This window comes from Podarcis melisellensis (genome assembly GCF_964234715.1).
Source record: "Podarcis melisellensis genome assembly, chromosome: 14".
In the NCBI taxonomy this organism is placed as follows: domain Eukaryota; kingdom Metazoa; phylum Chordata; class Lepidosauria; order Squamata; family Lacertidae; genus Podarcis; species Podarcis melisellensis.
In genome coordinates this window covers 2243601-2267048 of record NC_138546.1, presented here as the reverse complement: position 1 = coordinate 2267048, position 23448 = coordinate 2243601, and the positions used below count along the sequence as shown (strand labels likewise).

Genomic DNA, 23448 nt, shown 5'->3' with positions numbered 1-23448 from the left:
TCCATGTAGAAAATCAAAATATCAGGGAAAGGAATATATTAAAATATGTCTTCCTGATGGTGATAGCATTCTACATGCCAGTTCTTTTATGGTAGTTAGGGAACAAATGTGATTTGCCACCTGCAGTCTGAAGCGGAACTGTGCAGAAATGTGGTATCTGAAGAAGTGTGCATGCACTCAAAATGTGATGGCCTGGGATTCCGATTCAGAGGATGAACCAGAGGAATCCCAGCCTGCACTGGAGTCCCCGCCTCCAGGGCCGGCTGAACTGGGGCAAGGCCTAGATGCTGAAGAGCCTGCACCTGTGTCAGAGCTTCAGGAGCTGGCCCCAGGTGAAGCCCTTCTGGCCCCAGAGGGGCTTGACGACTCAGTGGCCACAGGTGAGCCTCCTCCAGGGCCCAGTAACCCTTCGGCCTCTCCTGATCTGCAGAGGCTTAGGGCAGAGAGGCGAAGGGAACTGGTTGCCCCCAGGAGGAGTGCTCGCCTTAAGGCCAGAGGAGGCGGGGCTCCTGGGGGCCGGGACCGCCCCCGGCCTTAGAAGAGGATAAAAGCCCAGTCAGCCTGGCCCCAGGTTGCGGGAGCAACGTCGTTGTTGGCTTCGGACCTTCCTGTGTTCCTGATCCCTGCTCGGCCTCCTGTTCCTGACTATCCGGTGTTCCTGATCCCTGCTCGGCCTCCTGTTCCTGACTATCCGGTGCTCCTGTTCCCTGCTCAGCCTCCTGTTCCAGCGTTCCTGTTCCCCGCCCGGCTCTCCGCCTTGGACCTCGCCCCTCTTCGTGTGGACTCTGCTTACACCCACGGTACCTACCCCCGGGACCAGCACACAAAAGCTCATACCAATAACAAACTTAGTTGGTCTCTAAGGTGCTACTGGAAGGAGTTTTTTTATTTTGTTTCGACTACAGCAGACCAACACAGCTACCTACCTGTAACTGTGCAGAAAAGTGTTTCCCATGATATTTTACTGAATGTGTAATGTGGCTCTAAAGACCCTCATAATCACCTTTCTCTGCCATCTTTTCTCTCATTTTTTATTTTGTGGAACTGAAAAGCACCTATCTTTTATCAGACTGAGGAGGTGTTTGGTTTCATTTTAAAACCCATAAGAAAGATCTGGAGATCTTTTGTTGCACTGAAAAGGATTAGTGAATGTTCTAAATTGATAGAATCATTTGTAGAAGAACCATAGTTAATACATAGTTGATACATAGTTAATATGTATCAAAGGTTGAACAGGAATGGCATTAACGTCTACAGTCAAGCCTAACAGAGGCCTTGTTTCTGTCTTTTAAACGATGGACACTGTTGATCTATTTCCTTATTTTTAACGTGGGGTTCTGTTTGTTTGCCCTTCTCTTGTGAACCACCAACAGGGTCAGAGTTATAAAACACATCTTGTCAGAAGCTCCCTGTAGCCACAAGTTCCTATTTTGCTGCTAGACAGGTGGTCCCCTCCTTTGTTCAGGGAGAGCTATTTCCCTTCCTTACTGCGGAGGGAAATGACCTCTATTTTTAATAGAAAGTGGAGAGTCAATACAAGATCCAAGAGAGACTGTGCTTCTGAACCACATTTTATCTGCGAACACTAGATAACGGATCTTGCATCAATGTGAGCAGGAGTACTGGCCAAGGAAGGGGCATCGAACAATTTATTCTTAACAATGCTGATGCTGCCTGCACTACAAAAATCACTTGCAACAAAAAAGACCCTTAGTAATAACTTCCCCCTAGCTTTCCTGACTGACTACGATGCTCGCTGCGTGACTGTACAAACTGTATGTAAATAGATAAATACAAAAACCCATTCCAGTTTCTACACGAAAAATGCTGCTTTATTGTGAATTTAGAAAATTAAATGCTTATCCATCTGTGGAATTATTTTTGAATGAATAAGTTTGTATACTTCGTTTGGCTGGCCCATTCTCCACTGTTGGGAAGCATTTCTTCCATTTGCTATTATTTTCTTCTTCTGGCAATCAGAGTCTAGCTCTCTACATTTCCCCCCTCCCTGCTGAGTTTTGAGACAATCATATAATATAAAACATCCATAAGATTGATAATGACAAAGTGGAGGGGGGAGAGAGAGATTTGCTTTTGTTTGGAACAATATCTGTGCTTCAAGGGGTGGGTTTTTTTGTTTTGTGTTGTTATTGTTTCTTTGCCTTATTTCTTTTACACTGAAGAAAGATTTCTAGCTCTGGTTGCAGCACAGTCCTAAGCATAGCTTTTGCAGTTGTACTAGATTTGCATATGAAAGCATTCTATATGCTTCTAGATCTCTTTGACTCGAACAATTCTGTTTTTGTTAAATATGTTTTCTGAGGAAGCAGAGAAGAAAAAATAGCATTTTGGCCTGGTGGGTGGAGAATGTCAACCTAATAGACCCGGGGCCTCAATAACCTCTTTCACAATGTATTATTGTGACAAGCTATTCCATATGCTTGTTCCTGTTAGTTGCCGGAGAACAGCTGAGGGGTACTTTCTTTTCTTTTCTCTTCTCCTGTTATGAGAAAAGGCCCAGAAAACAACAGACCTTTGGGAGCCAAGATAGCAATCTGGATCTTGAAACATGTTTCCCATATAACTATATCAATAGAAGGAAACAATAGTTGACCTTGAACCTAAAATGCCGCACTGTGCTGTGTTCCTTGGAGTGAGCAATGATTTCAGAGGCCAACCGAAAACCACTTAAATTCAGTCTGGCTTTCCAGACATTGTTCTGCAGTAGCTCCTTGGAAGAAGTCTAAAAATAAAATTAAGGGAGGAGCTGTAAGATCGCATTTACCATTTGAACACACACACACACATTCAAGAATGAACAAATAATTTAATGCAAATAGGAATATGTGAGTGAGCCTTCTTGGAATTGCTCAGTTCCCTCACTGGTCTGCTTCAAATGATGCTCCTTTCTTGTCCCCCTCTCCTTCTGTCAGTTTTCTCTCTTGTGTTCCTGATGTTTGCTATTGCAGTCAGATCCACTTGGGAACTCTGCCTTAATACAAAGCTAGGGAGGCACTTGGGCCTTTGATGGAGGGGAAGATGGTTGCAGGGAAATTGAATGAACTCATTGCATCTGTCTTCACTGCAGGAAGTAAACGACAGATCCCTGTGCCTGAGCTAGTTTTCACAGGAAGGAGATATGAGGAACTGAGGTCAATCATGGTGACAGAAGAGAAGGTTCTGGGGCTCGCTGACAGATTAAAAATGTAGAATTCGCCAGGTCCAGATGGCCTCTATCTGAAAGTTCTTTAAAGCATTCAGATGTGAAACTGCTCATCTTCTAACAAAAATATGTAGCTTGTCCCTGAGATCAGCCTTCATAGCAGAGGACTGGAAAGTGGTCGGTATACTGCCATTTTTTTTAAAAGGGACCCAGGAAATTACAGGCCAGTTAACTTAAAGTGTGTTTCAAAAAGCTTTTGATAAAGTCCCTCACCCAACAAGGTCCGTCACTTTACGCTTGCTTACATAGTGTTGCCATATTTCAAAAAGTAAAAACTAGGACACCCCAAAAGTTGTTGAGCTTTTTTAAAAGGAAGATCCCAGAATTGTTGGCAGCCCTATGCATAACTATCTTGTTGGTTACTGTGAGAATAAGATGCTGAGATGATAGCTGATGATGATAGATGATGATAGATAGATAGATAGATAGATAGATAGATAGATAGATAGATGGATAGATAGATAGATATAGATGATAAATAGGTAGGTAGATAGATAGAGGAGAGAGAGAGAGAGAGAGAGAGAGAGAGAGAGAGAGAGAGAGAGAGAGAGAGATGATAGATAGATAGATCTTTACTCTAACTGGCTTTCTTGCAGAGGGTTGGTCTTGAAGGGAGCTGGACTTTGATTGGCTGTTCCAACACAATGATTCTAATCATTTGGAGTAAAAATCAGTCGGCATCAAAGTCACATAGATTCCACAGGAAGATGAATCATCCATATGCATGGATAAATGTATACTAATGTCTACGTGCCTAAGAGTCTCCAGTTTTCTACAGTCCTTGGTGTGAGAGAAAGTTTGTGCCTTTCTTTAGAGAATGGAGGCTGCAATTCTAAGCACCCTTCCTATGGACTGAGCTGTTTATATTAGAATGGTGGACTTGGAATTAAATTCCTCTTTACATTCTGCTTCAATTCTCTGTGGAATTTCATTGCCTCTGCTAATATCCTTTGATTACTGCCAGCTGACATTTTCTGGGCTTGGGCTGTTCTCCCAGATTTGCATGTGAAGTATGTCACAGTTCTTTACTGTTTTCTCAGAATCATAGAATTATAGAGTTGGAAGGGACCCCAGGGGTTATCTGGTCCAACCCTCTGCAATACGGGAATATGCAGGTGGCCCGTATGGGAATCAAACACATGACCTTGGCATTATCAGCACCGCACTCTACCCAACTGAGCTAACTGGCTTTCTGCAGCTGAAAAAACTCTGCATTTATTCAAGTTAATTGAGGAAAAGTATGTTCATACAGCAGAAAGGATTGTCACTTCTTTAATCAGGTGCTGCTTCATCAGTCTTGTCCTTTTGTAGTTTCAAGTCACCTCATTTAATGGCTAAGATATATGCAAAATACTAGCCTATTTAAGTGCTAAGATATATGCAAAATATTTTCCCCCTAGAGATACCTGCACCCGGTATTTCCACGGCACAATTTGCACCCCCACAACTAGTCCGAACATACGAGATCATTAATGTCACACAGTAGGTGTGCTTAGGACCAATGCCCTAAGTGACAAGCCTGTGGCCCCACATATATTGCCTTCCTGCCCTGCTTGTGTGAACAACCAGATGTTCATTGCTGGAAATAACATGCTAGGTTAAGTAAACCAGCCTTCCCTAACTTGGGACCCTCCAGATGTTGCTGGAGTGACGAATGATCACGATAGGATGATAGCTGTGGTCCAATAACATATGGACAGCAACAGGTTTCCCACCCCTGGTCTAAAGCTCTGGTTTTCGTCATGGTGTTCTGTTGCACTAGAAGCTTAATCCTGCTGCCCACATGACCTGGAAAGCTGTCTGCGGGCATATGCCAGCTTCCTTGGCCTGAAGAAAGATGAATGCCACACCCCATAGTAACCTTTGACTGGACTTAATCCATCCAGGGGTCCTTTACCTTTACCTTACCTTCAACTGGGCACTGTCTGTCAGCTGATATTGAAGACTGCAGACAAGGGATGGGAGAGGAATCCACCTTTGGGTTCTAAAAGCAGATCATAACTCAAATTGAATAATAGATCCACTAACAGTATCCATAGTCTTGTGCATTCCTTTACAAGGTGATTCAAGGACTGCAGAGCTTCCTCTGTTATATGTGTGTGTGTGTGCACAGGCATTCTTGTAAGCTTTTTAAAAATAGGTAATCTAGCCACTTTCAGCCTGGAGCAGTTATTGCCACTGTGGGCTTTCAATGATGCTCCATTGCTCTCAGGGGGGATTGAATAGAAAATATTCTTTTCCTTGAAAAACAAAGCAAAACAGGCAGCTTGATAAGAACAGCACAAGCTCTAGCCACCTGGTTTGGCCCTCTAACTTCCCTATGCTGGAAATGCCTCTGTGGGGGGCTAGAGGCAGTCATGGGAGAAGAGAGCAAGATGGCCAGGGGTCAACAAGCCAACAAGTCAGGAGAATTCAAGGGGCTTTAGGGGTGCAAAGTTTGATGGAACCTTCCGTTGGTTTTTTTAAGAGCGAGTGAGAAGGAAGATCATGGTCAACATTCGGGCAGGGAGACATGGAATTGGATGACTGATTTTTAAAATCCTTATGCCCTGGCCTAAAGAACGGCTGTGATTTTATGCATGTGCTTAGAGTGAGCTATCCAACTGCTGCGTCCGTGTGCCATTGTGCTATGAAATGTTATGCCAGCATCGTGGGCAGGTACATTGTCACAGATGTTCCAGGGATGGGTGTAATCTGATGAGCATACTGACACATGGTTAGACAAAGAAAACATTTTTTTCAGCTGAGTGTAGAGATCAAAAAGCAGCTGTTGCTTCCCCTGTTATTCCCCCATAGTTAAGCTATTATTGAAGTCAATGCAATTTCTTATGCAATTTCATCCCAAAGTGTCTCCTCGCCCTCAGAATGCCTCTTTGAAACTTCGCTTCCCAGCATCTGCTTTCCTTTGTCACTTTTCATTTTCCTTGGGCCTAATAAGAGCCAAGTGAGAAGGTGTTCCTTGTTGTTTCCCATTCATTTCAAAATGGAGGTATGCTAGAAATCGAGGAGAGAATAGCAGCTCAATTGCTTGCTAGATTACCGTATACAGATGTGTGCAAACCTGTCCAAGTCCAGAAGTGGTTGTACCCCAGCAGATAAAACCATTGAAGTTTGCATTCTCTTTTCATTGTTTGGTCCTCTTCATCCATTAAGACAGCCTTTGCCCTTTGGATTGCATCTCCCATCAGTGACAGTCAGCCTGGCTTTAGGATGCTGGGTCTGGAGGCATCATAGCTGTGGAGACTGGGGCTGATGGAAATTGTAGTGTGAAACATCTGGATCACAGACTCAGACTGACGTCACAAACTCTACATTTTGCCATCCAACACAAAGCAAAGTAAACTCCAAGTCCCACATCTCAAAAAAATATAGAGCCAAAAATACTCATTAGGAAGCATTCAGCTCAGCCTTATCAGAAATTGTTTGGGATAGCTTCCCAAAAACAGTTTTTTTAAATGGGGAAATAGCTATTGTGGAAATTTTGGCCCACAGTCTGCTTTGGGCAGAAGGAACTTGTTGTATAGGTTTTTTTTGGAGGGCTGGATGTTTGTGAAACACCACAATGTTCCATAAATGTCAAGTGTTGTCATGGAAATGCTGAATACAGTATCATGAATGAAAATGCCCCAGATGTACAGATAACAGTGCATCAGGTATGGGACAAAGGATTTTGTCTTTTCAGCAGAAGTGGGCTCTTAAGCATTGCTGCCAGACTTACATGCAAGGCACCTTTCTGATGACCTTGCTATGCGGTCCCACAAAGCCAGGCCATTCCTTCCTCCTGAGAGAATACTACCTTTGATGAAGATGCGTTTCTGGCTTTAGTGTCATAAAAATATATAGCACTCCTCAGCAGCAGTTCCACTGATCAGATATTTTAAATTCGTTTCCGAAATGCAGGCTGTCACACTGCAGATGCCATCATTAACAGGACAAAATGTTATTTCTCTTGGTGGCTGGGCAAACGTTATAAACTAACTGGCGCCCCCTGGTGGTTGTCTGGGGTAGGATATGCTGCCTTATGCTCTTTGAAGGGTTAATTGATAACGTTGGCCAACTGCAGAACTGGCTCCTTTTAACTAATGTTGAATAAGATCACACACCCCTGCCAGCCACATATTTGATATTAAAGCTATTAAAAAATATGAAAAGCTACCTGAGTGTTCTTTAGATAAAATGATCTGTGGCTATATATTTTTTTTGAGTTAAAAGCTCTGACGATGTGTCAGATGGTACATTTCGTTGCTAAAAGAAGCTCCTTGCTGTGCATTGAGGGGAAGGTCAGGTCAGTGACAGAGTCTGAACTCCCAAATTGCTCTTTGAGTACAAAGAGTTGTCAGAAGGCTAGTTCACAGTGGAGAAGAGAAATCGCGCTTGCTTTTGAGCTCAGCAGCCTTGCTGGAACTGGAAGGCTATATAATAATAATAATGTACTAACTTGATTTCCACAACACTGCAATGTTTGAAATTGATTCTGGAATGTTCCTGAAACTAGAGGCTGGCTCCAGTGTGGACAGCCCCCTGCCCCCCCAAGCGTGGGAGAGAAAATTGCTTTACTAAACGTGGAAGAGAAATGCTGCAAGCTGGATTTTGATTCATTTGTTGTTGCTGTTTAGTTGTGTCTGACTCTTTGTTGCCCCATGGAGCAAAGCATGCTAGGCACTCCTGTCTTCTTGATTCATTTACACATATGCAGTTCTACTTATCCACTGTCTAGCATGGAGGCTGCAAAAAAGCAAGGAGAGGTAGACACTTGAGAGTAGCAAATCCTTTCCCCAAAACCTTTTTCATTCCTAGAGCTGCCAGCATCTGCCAAGGCTCCTGTATTTTGAAAGTTGATGGGATACCTTCAGACAATCACTTAGCCAGCCAAGCCTTTCCTGGCACGCAGATGCTCCAGTGAGGAATGACCTCCTTGATTTTGTATCTCATTTAGCTATAAAGGTGCAGGATCCCAGCCAGGAGGGGAAAGGAGGATGAACACAACCACTTTTCACCAGAAAATTAGGCTGGTTGAGAATGGCTGGTGGTCACCACCAACCTCTCGCTTGTCTTTTAAGGGTACCCCCTGTGTACGTCCACCTGAAGAAGCAGGTTGGCTATGGGGGAAAGGTGCCAGTATGCACAACCTCTTGAGGAATTGTATTCAGTGCAGGAGTAATATGGCTGAGGGTTTTGCCACCTTACTGCTTCAGAGCACCCTGGAGCAAGGAAGGGAGTATTTAGGGAGAAGGGCAGTGTCCCCTCCTCACCTTCAGACCACATACAACTATTTCTCAGAAGAACCCATGTCTCTGCTTACAGTGAGCTAGCACAGATGTTATACAAGCTGTAACAGATGCTTTCTCCTAATGTAAATTAGAATCTGTGTGTAGGGCTATTTATTGATTTCCCCCCCCCCCTCCAGAATTCTGAAATGGCATGCATGAACCACTGGGGAAATCCTCTCTTCCTGGGAGATTCTCAAACTGCATCTTAGGAAGCTTCCCTAAATGTGATTAAAAGCACACAATGGAAACTTGTCAATGGGAGCTGCCACCTTTTGACTAGCCCTCTTTACCTGCGCATCACATCACAATTTGACATGCTGATCATTCTTTTCCAGGCACAAAGAAGAGAAGGTGATGGGAAAAGCTTGACCTGGTTATATTTTGCAAATTACTGTTCTGTTCTTTATGGTGGTTCCAGCACAAACCTGGGGTTCCATCAGACGTTCAGTGCATAGCTGTCAACTTTTCCCTTTTCTTGTGAGGAATCCGGAATAAGGGAATTTCCCTTAGAAAAAGGGAAGCGTTGACAGCTATGGTTCAGTAGTGGATCCTGAATAACTCCCATGTGAAGCAGGAGCAAATGTTGATTTAGCAAAAGCTAAGGCTTTGAAGGGCCATGGCTCAGCCTGACTGCTAGCTCCTTAGATGTCGGGAGAAGCCCATTCTGTTTAAAGGGGCTTTGTCTGTTTTAAGTGCTGGCTTCTACACTGTTGGTGGGGCTTGTGGTCACTACTGTGATTTCTGAGTATCATAGCAATGCACCCTCCTCAGGCTGGGGACATGGCAAGATTGAAGCACTGGGGCTTCTGAGCAAAGAAACTCACCTGGGACTGGGACTGGGACTGGGACTGAGAGTAATTCCTGCCTGCCCTCCATCTCAGACTATGAAGCTACTCTGCACTCCTTGGGGAGTCTGATCCCAGAGCCATGACATCAGGCCAGAAGCAGGGCCAGTTGGCCATTTCACTCTTGCCATAAGGCAGGGGTGGGGAGCTTGTGGCTCTTCAGATGTTGCCAAATTTTAATTCCCATTAATCCAATATGTAAAGCTTCCATTTGCATGTAAAACTGCCCTGAGACCCGTGGTTATAGGGTGGTGTCAGGATGCTGTCCTGACTGATTGCCCAGGAAAGTATAAAGACAAGGAAATGTTTCTTACTGTGCTTTTTTATTTCAGTCCTTACAGAGAGAGGCTATAGAACCCAGGCTCTTGGATAATGGCATTGTCCTGAGTGAATCTCCACCCCCTGTCTCTCCCACTTCCTCATTCGTCATTCTCATCATCTCCTCTACAGGTGCTGCTAAGTGCTCTCTGCCTTTGAGCTCTTTGCCCTCCTACTTTTAAGGTTCACTGGGTTCTGGGAGATGGAGGGTCTGGAAGGTTTTCTAATAACAACATGTCAGCTGGGTGTTGTTCCAGCTGTCCCATAATTTCACAGCTTTCCCCCTCATCTGCCTTTGAGCTGTGATCTCCCTCAAACCCCTGTTGTAAATCTATACTGTCTTCTTCTTCCTCCTCCCTGGAAGGGTCAGGATCGGGAGGCGGTCTCCACAATTCCTCTTCTGCCCAGTCCCTGATAGGTGGTATATAAATTCCATGCATTCATTCATTCATAAATGAATGAATGAATGTAAATGGCATCAGCTTCATGTCCCATTATTCTTAGATAAGGCTAGAAATAACCCTCATCTGAACCCTGGAGAACTTACTGTCAGTCACTGTGAACGCTAATGAGCTGGATGTAACAATGGTCTGACTCAGTATAAAGCAGCTTCCAACGTTGGGGATGATGGGAGTTGTAGTACAGCATCATCTGGAGGGTCATTCCTTTCCCACCACTGCCTTAAGGGAAATGGAACACAAATTGTCTCTGTCTGCTTTGGAACCCTACTGAGGAATAGCTCAGTCAGCAGAGCATGAGACTCCTGATCTCAGGGTTGTGTATATCAGCCTCACATTGGACAAAAGAATCCTGCATTGCAGGGGGTTGAACTAGATGACCCTCATGGTCCTTTTCAACTCTACAATTCTATGATTCTGTGGACAAGGCCACAAGCTTGGTGTTTCAGAATCTAGTGAATTTTTCAGAATGACAAACTGGGCTTGGGTTTAGGCCTTCTTGCCCACGATTCTTTGCAAATAGCTCTGCTCTTCTGTTTCTTTCTTCTTCTTCTAGCTCATGAAAGATTTGACGTTGGACTCCCACAAGCAGGTTGGGGATCACAATTAGAGAGAAAGGGCTATTGTGGGTACAAATGTGAGCAGTTGGTTGTGCAAAACTGCAAATGACCCTTTTCAGCTACAAGGAAACTGCTAATATGCTGCCTAATTATAAGGCCCTTTCAGAAATGTGAAGTGTTACATATTGGTTACATGTTTGCTAATAATTATTTCTTCAATTGATGTTCTACGGGCCAATCACGAAGCATTTTGATGAGTTTAATATAATTGAACAAAGCAACATATTATACGCTATTTAGAAGCCTCAGCACATTAGTCCTCCATTAGATAAAAAGCCAGTATTATTCTACTGTTATGGCAAGATTCAAAAGAAATATATTAGGTCTTGATCAGCATCATCTTAACCCCACATGTTCAGAAGCCATTATCAGATTGCTAATTTTGCTAATAGGCTTCTTCCAGGACGTAGCATGAATGAAAATGAAATAAGTGCGAACGCTATTCACCATTGTTCACTTTGCAATTAGTAAGAAGTTAGCAAATGAAGTCCAGCCTATATCTGCCTCATTGCAAGCACAATGAAGTCACCCCAGCTCCCTCGCTTATCTATTTGCAGCACAAAGGGACTCTCTTCCAGAGTGATCTGTTAGAGGTCACCACAATGTCCTCATTTGTTCTTTGGCTTCTTTTGAAGCAGATGAAGAGCAGGGCTGGTGGCATGGCAGGTGGAGGTGGGCATTATTGCCAAATTAGTACCTTGTCTATTGGCCTTTCAGCATATGGCTTTGTTCTAATCTCTCCCCTTGTCTGAAACTCAATGAGGCAATCCTTCCATATTTAAGTCCCATACATTAGAAACGAGGAGTTAGTAAAAGCTTCAGCCTTCAAAAGCAAAAAATAAATGATTCAAAATAACAATAAGCTCCTTTCCCCACAGAATATAATGGCAAGTAACACGAAGGCCTTGGGACAAAAATGTCCCCCCAACAAATAAAGGTAAAAACATAGATGCAACTGAAAGAAACAAGCAGCTCATAAAATGTTTTGTCTCACACTTAAAACCCCCCAAACTTTACACCCCCAGTCTACCCCCTTGTGCAAATTAATTGAAACAAACAATAAATTTAGTAGTTTATTGTACAAAAATGCGAACTGTAGAGGAACTGATTTGGATTCCTTTCTCCTTCAAATCCATATTCAGTGAGTCACTCGTCTTGCGGTGATCCTTTTTGCTTTGTCAAAGCAAGTAAGCATCACCTCTAGGAGTTGTTTTCTTTTTACGACTACACTTTCCTTTACATTTAGGAGAAACCGATCCGGTTTCCTGCTTCAACTTGATGACACGGCTGACAGTTGCTAAACTCACACCAACCGCTGAGGCAATCTCTTGATACTTCTTAGCTGTGTGTTCGTGCAGAGTTACGATCTTTGTATGTTTCCTAGGTGTCGCATCCATCTTGAATGGCGGTCAAATCACATATGGTCAGGTTTCTAAAAGCTGAAATACTGTATCTGCTGATGTAATGATTGCATCATATACTATGGCGGCCAGACAGGATTCTAAAATCTGATGCAATACAGCAGCTGCTGATGTAATGATTGCATCAGCCAACATAAAAAATGATCAAACTGACTTTCTGTGTTTGTTTTGAGTACAGGATTATGATTAAGATAGAAAACATGCTTTGTTTCAATTAATTTGCACAAGGGTGTATGCATATTTAAGTGGAAGCAGAGTTATTTATTTATTAATTTCCAGATTTCTGTGCCACTGCATCATCAAGTAAGTTTGCTGCCAAGTGAATGTACATAGAATTACGACCATATTTAAACAAAATAGTATTGTTGTCATTTCCCTTCTGTCCTTGATACTGCTTTCTAACATTCGCAGGATTGATTACTGTTAGAGGCAGTTGATCTCAGCCAATCAGGGATCACATAAAGAACACAGTGATATTATGTTCCAAATCAGATTTGGCTGATGATCTCATTGGGGGCAAATCAACCAATTGAGCTCGAGTGCTTCCTGGATTGGTTACAGGGGTCACTGACTGCTCTCTCCCTCTATTTTTGACATGATCTCTGAAAGACTGCCCAAAGGGCAATATTGTTGACCTTGTGGTAAAGGTTTTGAGAATTGCAAACACCCCACATATCAGGAACTGGTCCAAGCAGTTTGTGCTCTTCTTCCTCTCATTACTGTTGGTCATTTTCCTAGACTGAAGTAGCCAGTGTGCGGCCTACTTGACTACAACTCCCACCATCTGATTATTAGCCATGATTCCTGACACTGATGGGATTTGGAGACCAACAACATCTGGAGTGCCTTAGACAAACATGGCAAGCATGATCACAGGGCATACCCCATTCTTCATGAGGGTCAGGTTTTGTGGCTATGCCTTTGAACAGATCCTTTCTTGAACAGTGACATGCTAGTATTCTTTGAGTAAAATCCAACGAATCCTATAAACCCAAGCTCTGGGGTGAGGGGTTCACACATGCCCAGAGTCTGGGGCAGGGGATGGACTTGAGTTTATTGCACATTAAGCCCTCTCACATGGAAATCTAATGTTTAAGCAGTGGGGAGTTTGAAAAGCAGTTTGATAAATAATTTGTGTGTGTGTGTGTGTGTGTGTGTGTGTGATAACAAACAAATAAACATACCCCACTAGTTGTACCTAGGGATTGATGAACGTACTCTATGGAAAACTTAATTGTTTTGCTATTTACTGAAATCCACTGTATAATCTTGTCTTAACACTGGTCATTTTCCGAAGATCCCTGCATTAAAGAAGTGCATCTTCAGACCTTGTTATGTCTTCTGCCACCATGGTGCATGTTGCAATGTCATGATTGGTTGGTTTCACATGCACCTGTGAGTACATCCTGCAACCATTCTGGGATGGAGTCGAAAGGAACTCCATCAGTGAGCCAACAGTGTGACGCGGCAGCTAAAAAAGCCAATGCAATTCTGGGCTGCATCAATAGGAGTATAGCATCTAGATCAAGGGAAGTAATAGTGCCACTGTATTCTGCTCTGGTCAGACCTCACCTGGAGTACTGTGTCCAGTTCTGGGCACCACAGTTCAAGAAGGACGCTGACAAGCTGGAACGTGTCCAGAGGAGGGCAACCAAAATGGTCAAAGGCCTGGAAACGATGCCTTATGAGGAACGGCTAAGGAGCTGGGCATGTTTAGCCTGGAGAAGAGGAGGTTAAGGGGTGATATGATAGCCATGTTCAAATATATCAAAGGATGTCACATAGAGGAGGGAGAAAGGTTGTTTTCTGCTGCTCCAGAGAAGCGGACACGGAGCAATGGATCCAAACTACAAGAAAGAAGATTCCACCTAAACATTAGGAAGAACTTCCTGACAGTAAGAGCTGTTCGACAGTGGAATTTGCTGCCAAGGAGTGTGGTGGAGTCTCCTTCTTTGGAGGTCTTTAAGCAGAGGCTTGACAACCATATGTTAGGAGTGCTCTGATGGTGTTTCCTGCTTGGCAAGGGGTTGGACTCGATGGCCCTTGTGGTCTCTTCCAACTCTATGATTCTATGGGACAACTGCATTGAGCTAGGTGTGGCAAAGTGACAGGTCACAGCAATCAATATCTGGCCTCACACAAAGGTTGCAGCGATCTAGGCTTAATGAGCATGGGCAGACATGACAAGCTAACTTGTCATCAGTATCAGGATTTTACTGTGATCCTAGTTTTGAGGATAAGGCACAAAAAGTCAGGCTCAAACAGCTATTTGGGTAGAACCAGTGGTGGTGCTGAAAGTCACAATTGGTCAGATGGGTAGTCATATTTGATAGGTTAAAAAACAAACACTTCAATGCTATTTATGAATGTGCACAATCAATTTTTGGGGGTTGGGGGCAGTTCTTCTCTATTGCTAGTCACATTTTAAACCTTTGTACTACTGAACATCTGAAGAAAAGAACGGAAGAAAATATGCCACAAATATTTTTCATCCTCTGCAGTTTCATGATAGATTTTTCTGCAAGTGACTGAAGGATTTGGAAACTTCCAGTTGCCATTTCCTAATTGCATCATCTTGTAAATGCAGATTTTATAACTGCTAAGCTGCCTTAATGTATAGTGTTTGATGAGCCAGTTTGGATTTTCATTGGTTTAGATGTAGTTTAATTTCCTTTCCCCCTGCAACTCTTTTATTGCAATCCTTATTTTTAGCAATCTTTTATTATACTCTTTTTCATGTAGTGAAAACAATGCAGTGTTTCCCCCAAATGAATAGCTTGAAGCAAAGCAATAACATATTGGTATTTTAATTCACTTATTAAATACATGCATTGAATTTTTTAAAAAGAAACAAGCCTAAGACAGCAGCTTTCCCCCTCCCCTTGCCATTCCACCCCCCCCAGCATGCCGAGTTGCATAAGCTAAATTATTTACAGTTTGTAGACTCACAAAAGAGAAGCAGATTTGGGTTATTTACTTTTCTGATAAGAAAAGAGGATTGAAGTTGCTGTGATATGCTGCTTTGTTAATTTCGTATTTGCTCCCTAGTGTATAAAAATCTTTTAAAAGAATTCACTCAAGTACTTGCAGGCTCTTTTGAAACTGCATGGAAGTAGTAAGATTAAACAAAACATGAAAAGATCTTAAAAATATAAGTCAGCAAACGTTTGATAAAAATAAAAGTGCTTGGTAGCAGGAAAAACCTCTTTGGAGCTCTGTTTATTTCTTCTCCAAGAAAGGGGCCTCCTCCATGTTGCTTGGGAGCGGCCCTGAGGCTCTCTTGGCTCCCAGTGATATGAAGCTTCAAGTACTAAAATAAAAGGGGTTTGCAAAGTATAAGGAAAGCAGTTTGTTTGTTTTTTAATGACCAAAGAGGCGTTTGCTAATGAAAGGATGGAAATCTACTGCAGAGCAAAAGTGGAAAAAAAATTATTATTTTTTGCTGTTTATGAAGAATTTCATCAATGAAAGTAGACGTACTTATGTGTGCTTGTAATTGGTCTTTCTTTGTTGTGGAAACACAAAATGCCAACCACCCCCATAACCACTTTTTCCAGAGAATAAACATCACTGAGGGTGTCCAAGTTGCAACTATTCTAGAATAAGTACCAAAAGATCCATGGGAATGAGAAGCTCTTTTTCATTTATTTAAGCAGAGTGACATTGAAGTTTATTATCATGTGTCCAAATACAATGCAGGACAGGCTGTTGTGAACATAGGAATACAATATATAGTTGCAGCAAGTGGAGAAGAGCTGTCTGCCAGACCAAAAGCATCTTGGGTTGGGATGCAGTGGTCCCAAGTATGAGAACAGAGGGGTTCCCCATCATGCCCTGGTCCAGTCGCATAATACAGTAAAAATGGCAGTGCCTCTTCATTATTTTTATACACTAGGAAAATATGTGCTTGAGTCAAGATGAATCTATCTTTGCTTAGGGCATTAACTGTTAAGAGGCACAGAGGAGGCAATGAAACTGGATTATAATAACTCATACTGCATGTGTAATGTAATTAAAGTTACTGTACTAATAACCTTTTTAAAAGGCTGTCCCCGTACATCTTCCAAAAACGGACAGATTTTTCAGGGGCAACAACTTGGCTGACCTGGGTAAATACTGACTCTAGTCATGTATGTTTCTCCTGAACCAGACATACCAAATGTTTATGGCTTTTTTGGTTTCCTCCTTTGTAGGTCCCGACATCTTGTCCTCCACTGCAGCTCCTGTCATCGTAATTCCTCCACGCAATACCAGTGTGGTCGCTGGGAGTAATGAAGCCATCCTGGAATGTGTGGCCAATGGCAGGTAATGTAACAGCCAGGACAGAATGAGAACTCATTTTAAGGAACATGTCGACCCTGAAATAGGAGAGAAGACATCTGTTTAATTCAAAGTGGTAATACGCAGAATTGGTTTCCCCCCCCAAGAAGTGTGGAATCTAAACCTAGTGAGTTGAATTGTATTCCTAGTTGCCGCTTCCCTGTGAATTCAGAGGCATTCTTGATCATAATTAGTGCCATCTTTGAAACTGAGTTATAATGAAACTCCCTTCCATACAGCTGAGTCCCGAGAGTAGTGTTTATTTTCACAGTGATGTGCATTATTCCCTGAACTGCAGAAAGGAATAGGCAAGTTAAAATAATAATAATTTTGTAGTATTATTTATACAGAAGATTAAAGTTGTGCAACTCGTCTTGGTGGACAGGTGTCTACAATGTTAGACATCCTTGCAATTAATCACAACACTGATAAATATGTTAATTTATATGCTATCCTTATTCATTAAAGATTCTACTTATCCCCTTCATCCCAAGGAAGTCTTTGGATATGGAAAGGGAAGCCACAATAGCTGTTCTGCTCTTCAAGTACCTCAATAATGTTAAATGAGTACTGGGGATTTGATGCTTTCTTACCAGTGAATTGAATTTTTTACAATGTGTACAAGGGTGGCAGAAGATCCCTCGCGAGAGATAAAGATCCGAAATGTCCCAAGAGCCAATTGATTGCTTCTTCCTGCAAAAGCGGAGGCATTCTTGATAATAGTTAGAGCCACCTCCAAAATTGAGCTATAATGAAAGTGCCTCCCATACAGCTGTGTCCCTTGAGTGGTGTTTATTTTTAGCATCCTTTGCTTAGGCAAAGCAAATCATTAGCACTTAAAAGTTCCATTGCTGTAACAATTAGCCATGCTTGTTTGATGGCACTCGAGCTGTTCTTCCCCTCCTCTGATGCATGCTTCTGCCTACGACCTCGGAGCGGCGTCTAGATTTATTTCTAAGTGTCCCTTGCTCAATGTGCCTGCAATCCTGGAAGAGTTAGGTGAGTCATATGTTCAGTGTGTTATTACTGCAGATAACATAATTCACAGTAATAATTGGTGTGACTTTTACCCTCACAGGCCTACTGAAAAATTAAGCGTAGCCTGGAAGAGGAACGGGATCAAAATAACCAGTGGAGTTAGCAGTTTTGGGAGACGTCTTGCTATTGCCAACCCAACCTCTGCTGACATTGGAATGTACGTCTGCGAGGCACACTTGAGAGGCAGTCTCACAGCCGCTGAGCCAGAGAGAGCAAAGGCTTTTCTGTCTATCCTAGGTAATGCTCCTTTTTCATAACACAAGCCTTGAACTGAAGTACAATAGGAAATAGAAACGGTTATTTTAATATTTCACCGACCTTACAGCTGAACTTCTCCTTGGCGAATGGAACAAAAGGGGTGAAGTAGGGTTATCTTCAAAATTAATTCTTCATTGTGAATACAAATTCATCAAGGATATTCTTTCCCTTAACAGCAATGTTATATGGAAAACATTGTGAATCTTAAACTGTGATCATGAAACTGGAAGAAACATAGTATATTAAATAGTTATCAGGCAGCTTACATGTCTTGGTTTCCAGCTGGATGAAGCCCTGTCTAATTGCCAGCTTATTCCTGGCAGAGCATTTAAGAAAGTTGCTCTGTATTACTTTCTACTTGTGAACGCTTATAGAGAAATTGGAGGTTCTGGAGAGGAAATGGTCGTGGTCATAAAGTATCCCCAAGCTACCTTGCAGTCTAGCCACAAGGCCCTCAATTTAACTGGCCATTTCTTAATCCTTCAGGCCTCTATGTGACCTCAACGCTTAAACAGCACCTCCTTCTGAAACTCTTACTTTTAACTGCATGCTGGCTGTTGAAAGAAGAAACTTCCTTGCCCTCCAAGCGTTATTGCAAGGGAGAAACAAATTTCACGCACTTGCCTCTAAGTCCCCCCCCGTCCCCCCCCACTACTTCCCCAGAATGCCCACTTTTAGGGACCTGCATAAGATCCACTGGTCTCAGATCAGCTGGACGTGTGTGTATATTCTCTGAGCATTCATCCATGTGGTCTACCACCTGCACCCTAAAGAAGTTTGGTCCAAGATTTGCTGTTTGGCCATGGTGTCTGCTGTATTGATAGACCACCTATAAGGATTTTGGTCATATCTACCAGCTAGTTGGCCGCTGAAACGGAATGTGTTAGCAAACAGAGCAGAGACCTGGCACACATTTCTAATTTGTGTTTCCCAACCTGTAAGGTTGCTCAGTTGACAGCTCTTGTGGGTCAGCTGAGAAAGGAGATGCTCCACAATCTCTATGGCAGAGTATTGCACTTTTTATACAACTGGGAATTTTAAACAGCTTGTACTTTTGAACTCTGGCAATAATTTGTGGTTTTATTGCCATTCTTCTTAAGGTTGCCACAGTAGTTTTATTTTGTTATTTTAATATTTATTTGAATGAATGAATGAACAAAGGTAACAATCCTATGGCAAGATCCATAAGAATGAGCAGGGTTAGGATCCAACAGATTTCTACTTAAACCAGGAAGTTTGCAGTGCAGCTGGACTATACAGCATAAATCCCCATCCTTGACTCAGTTGGAGATATACCAAGGTACCGTATCTTCTCCATCCCAGCTCACCTGGGAGCCAGTGGATATTGGTAGGACCAGAGAGGATGAAACTTAGCCTGGATCCTAAGCCTGTTCAGCTCAGTCCTGTGACCTGGCAACCTGGTATAAGTTAATCTGGCAAGAAAGGTGGTGTAACTCACAGTGTTTTAAAGGCTTATTTTCCCTCTGTCAGGCTTAGGCCAGCTCAGCCAGCTGTGGTGTCCTGCTCCAGAATGCAGAATGGGTCTGGCATACTTTGCTCCATCTTAACTTGATTTAGCACCAGTATAGGATTGCGCCATTAGGATGAATGAGGGAGACATGGGAAGAGAAGGAATGGCTCTCAAAGTGTGCAAGCCACCTCTGCTGCCTCTGAGCAGCTCTGCTGTCTGTCAGTGCCCTTCCCAGCTTCCTTCTTGACACATGATGTGCGCCCTCAGTGTACATGTGGTGAATTCATACTTTGTTTTATGTATTTGTTCTAAATGTAGCAGATGGCTTTTATTAACTTCAGGCACTTTGGAGCATTTTATGCAAGTCAAGAAGTGCTCTCATTTTTCCCCTTTGCAAAGTTGTGTTACACTTTTATTCCTTGTCCTCTTTTTATTTTAGAATGCATTGTGTGAACTTTGATTCTAAGGTTCTTCTTTTGTTTTATTCCTGCAGATTATTATCTCCCAGCTTCTTTTCCCGTTTTAAAAGACCAAAAGCCCATTTCAATTATTTATGATTCTGATTTAAGCCCTTTTTTATCCCCACCATTTTATTGTGACTAATTTAATTTTGCTGCTGTCCTGTCGGATCCTGCTTCCTGCACTATTTCAACCCCTGATTCTCCAAGTGAAGATGGTGCTTAAGTAGCTAGAACAGAAAAACCAAACGCTAGGGGAAAGATTTTGAGTGTTGCAATGACAACTTTGATTAGAGTTGTCTGCATACTCTTATTTGGGATGTTTTATTTATTTCTCATATCAGTTTTTATAGGGGCACTGGTGAATGAAGTCATGAAAAGAGCTTGCAGTATGAAGAAGCAGATGAAAAGAAATCAGTAACAAATTGGTTATCAGTTAATTTTATTGCACTTTTCATGCGGCAAGCCACTCTCGTTTGGTTTGTTTACTCCCAGTGTCAACTGCATTGGGGGATTTATGTATTTGTGGAACATTAGGAGGGGTGTCTAACAGGAAGCTAAAACAACCCAGTAGTGGAATAATTCATGAAAAAAGCTGGCGTTCCAAAATGGAAGAGTGCCATCTCTTAATTAGTCAGGGCACAGCACCAAGGAGAAGGTGCAGGCAAGAATCAAATATGATAAAGAGCTCCTATAAAAGGGATCATTCTCTCTGAGCTTTCTTGAAGGTGTTTCTTCTGAAGCCTACATTATTAAATTCTGTTTTAGCAGCACTTAAGGACTCTATTATGCTTGTCCATTTCTGCACATAAAATATTTGTAGGGTACACAAGTTGATAACACCATGCATGTCTAGTCATAAAGAAAACAAAAGGTTTCCTGAGCCTGCTTAGACAAGCACTCCAGAACTGACCGGAAAGTTCATTCGGAGCAGAAATTCTGTCTACCAGGCTTCACAAAATGGGACTCTGGAGAGGGAGAATTGGCTTCTGGAGTGATAAAAATCTGAACAGGGATAAGAAATTGGAAAGAAATGCAGTGTTTTCCAGAGGGGTACTTAATGAAGATATTTTTGTTTTGTGGCTTAAGTAGGTTAAACACAAATGGATTGTACACTAACAAGAGCAATGGGAATATGAAATAATTCATTCAGGAATCTGTAAAGCAGGCATGGGGAACATTTTCCCCAACAGATTTTGCCGAACTATAATTCCCACAGCTGTGGCAAACTTAACCAATGGCTAGCATCCCCCTGCCCCTTGCTATAGAGTGATCCTACAGTGCGTTGAAGGCCAAGTTCTGGTAGCTTTTTGAATTGAAGTTTTAAAACAGACAAAGACAAAATACTGATGAATGTGATGTTACAGGGAAGGAGCAATGTGGAATTTGTAAAAGGAAATAATAGTTCTGGAAATATAACATAAAAGCTGAGTAGGCAAGTTTATATCAAATAAACAGAACAGGTTGGATATAATTTTGGTTACTGATATATTATGAATAAATAGGACAGGTTGGGTATGATTCTGCTGGTTATGTGTTACCAAGAAAGGTTGTGATATCCTCATTCCTGGGCTTTTCATAAGCAAAACATAAATTGGGATGATTCAGCCATACTGTAATTACAAAATTGTGGGCATCAAAACAAGGCGGATAGTATATTGGGATTAAATAAGCCAAAGTTTTTTTTAATTTATTAAACTTTTAAACTTTCAGCAATATAAAAACTTAGCACCAGTGAATGTGAAGAACTGGTGGACACCTGTTTCCATGCCCTGGGGAACAGACTTGGCTTTCTGGCCACAGCTGCCTCAGGTGCTCATAGGTCAGTCCTGTGCCAGACCCTCTCAGCAAGCCTGCCCTGCCCTCTGTAGGAATCTACTCCAGCTGCCCAGGCACTGCTATTGGATGCCACCATTGCCCTTCCTGTAGGAGTTCTGCAACCGTCTCTTTGTAACCTATATTCACATTTTAGGCTCTCTGCCCACCGCCCCCCTCTCTCTGAAGAACTTGTCCTCTGGCATAGGTCAACAATTAGAAATCATTAAATCAATCAGTGAAATCATTCTACCCAGTTGACCCAGAATGCAGCATCCTAGGGAAAGTGGGAAATGTGCCAATCCAATGCTAATCAGGTTAGTGTGTGTGTGTGTGTGTGTGTGTGTGTGTGTGTGTGTGTGTGAATCATTGCTCTTCCTCAAAGGGGAGGAGGGTGGGTGGGTTGTGCTACTTGAGCAAGTGAAGTTGGGAAAGAGGTACAATATACTATATTTCCTGCTCTCATTGCTCACAGTCTTGTGGTGGCTGGTCATGCTGAATTGTTGCAAGACATCATCTGAGCTCTCACACATGCTTCTTAGTAGCCCAGAAGGTTGTCACTCAGCACCACAAACTGCCACTGGAAGCAAAAAGGCCTCATTCTGATGTAAAGGACAGATGATATGCCCTTCAGCCCAGTATACCTGAAGGAGCGTCTCCACCCCCATCGTTCTGCCCGGACGCTGAGGTCCAACGCCGAGGGCCTTCTGGCGGTTCACTCATTGTGAGAAGCAAAGTTACAGAGAACCAGGCAGAGGGCCTTCTTGGTAGTGGCACCCACCCTGTGGAACGCCCTCCCATCAGATGTCAAAGAGATAAACAACTACCTGACATTTAGAAGACATCTGAGGGCAGCCCTGTTCAGGGAAGTTTTTAATGTGTGACATTTTAGTGTATTTTTAATCTTTGTTGGAAGCCTCCCAGATTATTATTATTATTATTATTATTATTATTATTATTATTATTATTATTATTATTATTATTATATATAGACAGGAGTGTCTGGTGTGCTCTGGTCCATGGGGTCACAAAGAGTCAGACATGACTAAACGACTAAACAACAACAAATATTATGATGAGTAGGTCCTGTGTACCGCAGAGCAGTGCAAAATAGAAACATGATGCTGTTAAACCCATAACAAATTAAAAATGGCTCCAGTTTAAAATTTGCTGGACTATATTTCAGATGGAGAATACTGGCTGTTCCTGTGCAATCATATAAACCAGCATGACTGGAGAAGGCACTGATGCCATTGTTTGCCACCATAGTGGTCGATCAAGATCCACTTCTGTCATGTAAACTCCTAACCTGGATTTTGCAATGCAGACAGTGCTCATATGCTACATGCCATTGACTTGAGGGGCCTTAAATCACACCCCTTTCATTTCAATAGAAAACTAAGGTCCCACTCCGTCCCATGAATGCATTTCAGTGCCCTGGTATTCTAACAGTCAGAAATTCCTGCAAAATGCTTCCAATCTGAATATTTAGTGAGTTGCATCCATGATGCATCAAGAAATAAAATGATCCCCCTCATGCTGCTAACACATAGCACAATTTCCCAACTAGTGTGGCAAAGCTTTCTTTGATTTCTTCATACAGTTCTAGCAAAGATAAACTAAGGTGGTTCCAAACTCTGGTTTTATTAGCTGCAGTTGTTATAAATTTTTTAAAGGGTAGTGTGTTCCTGAACTAGCACAGCATCAGTTTTGGGGAAGATTTGCTGCAGATTAGATAAGAACATATTTGTTCTGCTACTAGTCATCCAAAGATTAAGTATTGCCATTGCACTCATTTGGAAATGGGACTAATACTTTAAAAAACAAAACAAAAAACTACCAATGTTTTCCTTGTGTTCTTGGAGGTCCTTTAATATAACAGCTCCAAATAGTTATTTTTATACTGCCGTTTCAGTAAGAATTTATGAAATCT

General features: G+C 42.3%; 1 protein-coding gene across 6 annotated transcripts in view; it reads left to right on the top strand.

Annotated features, from left to right (window-relative positions):
* SDK1 (sidekick cell adhesion molecule 1) overlaps positions 1-23448 on the top strand; it is a 597718-nt gene that overhangs the window by 337894 nt on the left and 236376 nt on the right. For all 6 annotated transcript variants that reach the window (XM_081889040.1, XM_081889039.1, XM_081889043.1 and 3 more), the window contains exons 7-8: positions 16349-16460; positions 17554-17750. In XM_081889040.1, the coding sequence (XP_081745166.1) occupies positions 16349-16460; positions 17554-17750 (309 nt within the window). The remainder of the gene's footprint in view (positions 1-16348; positions 16461-17553; positions 17751-23448) is intronic.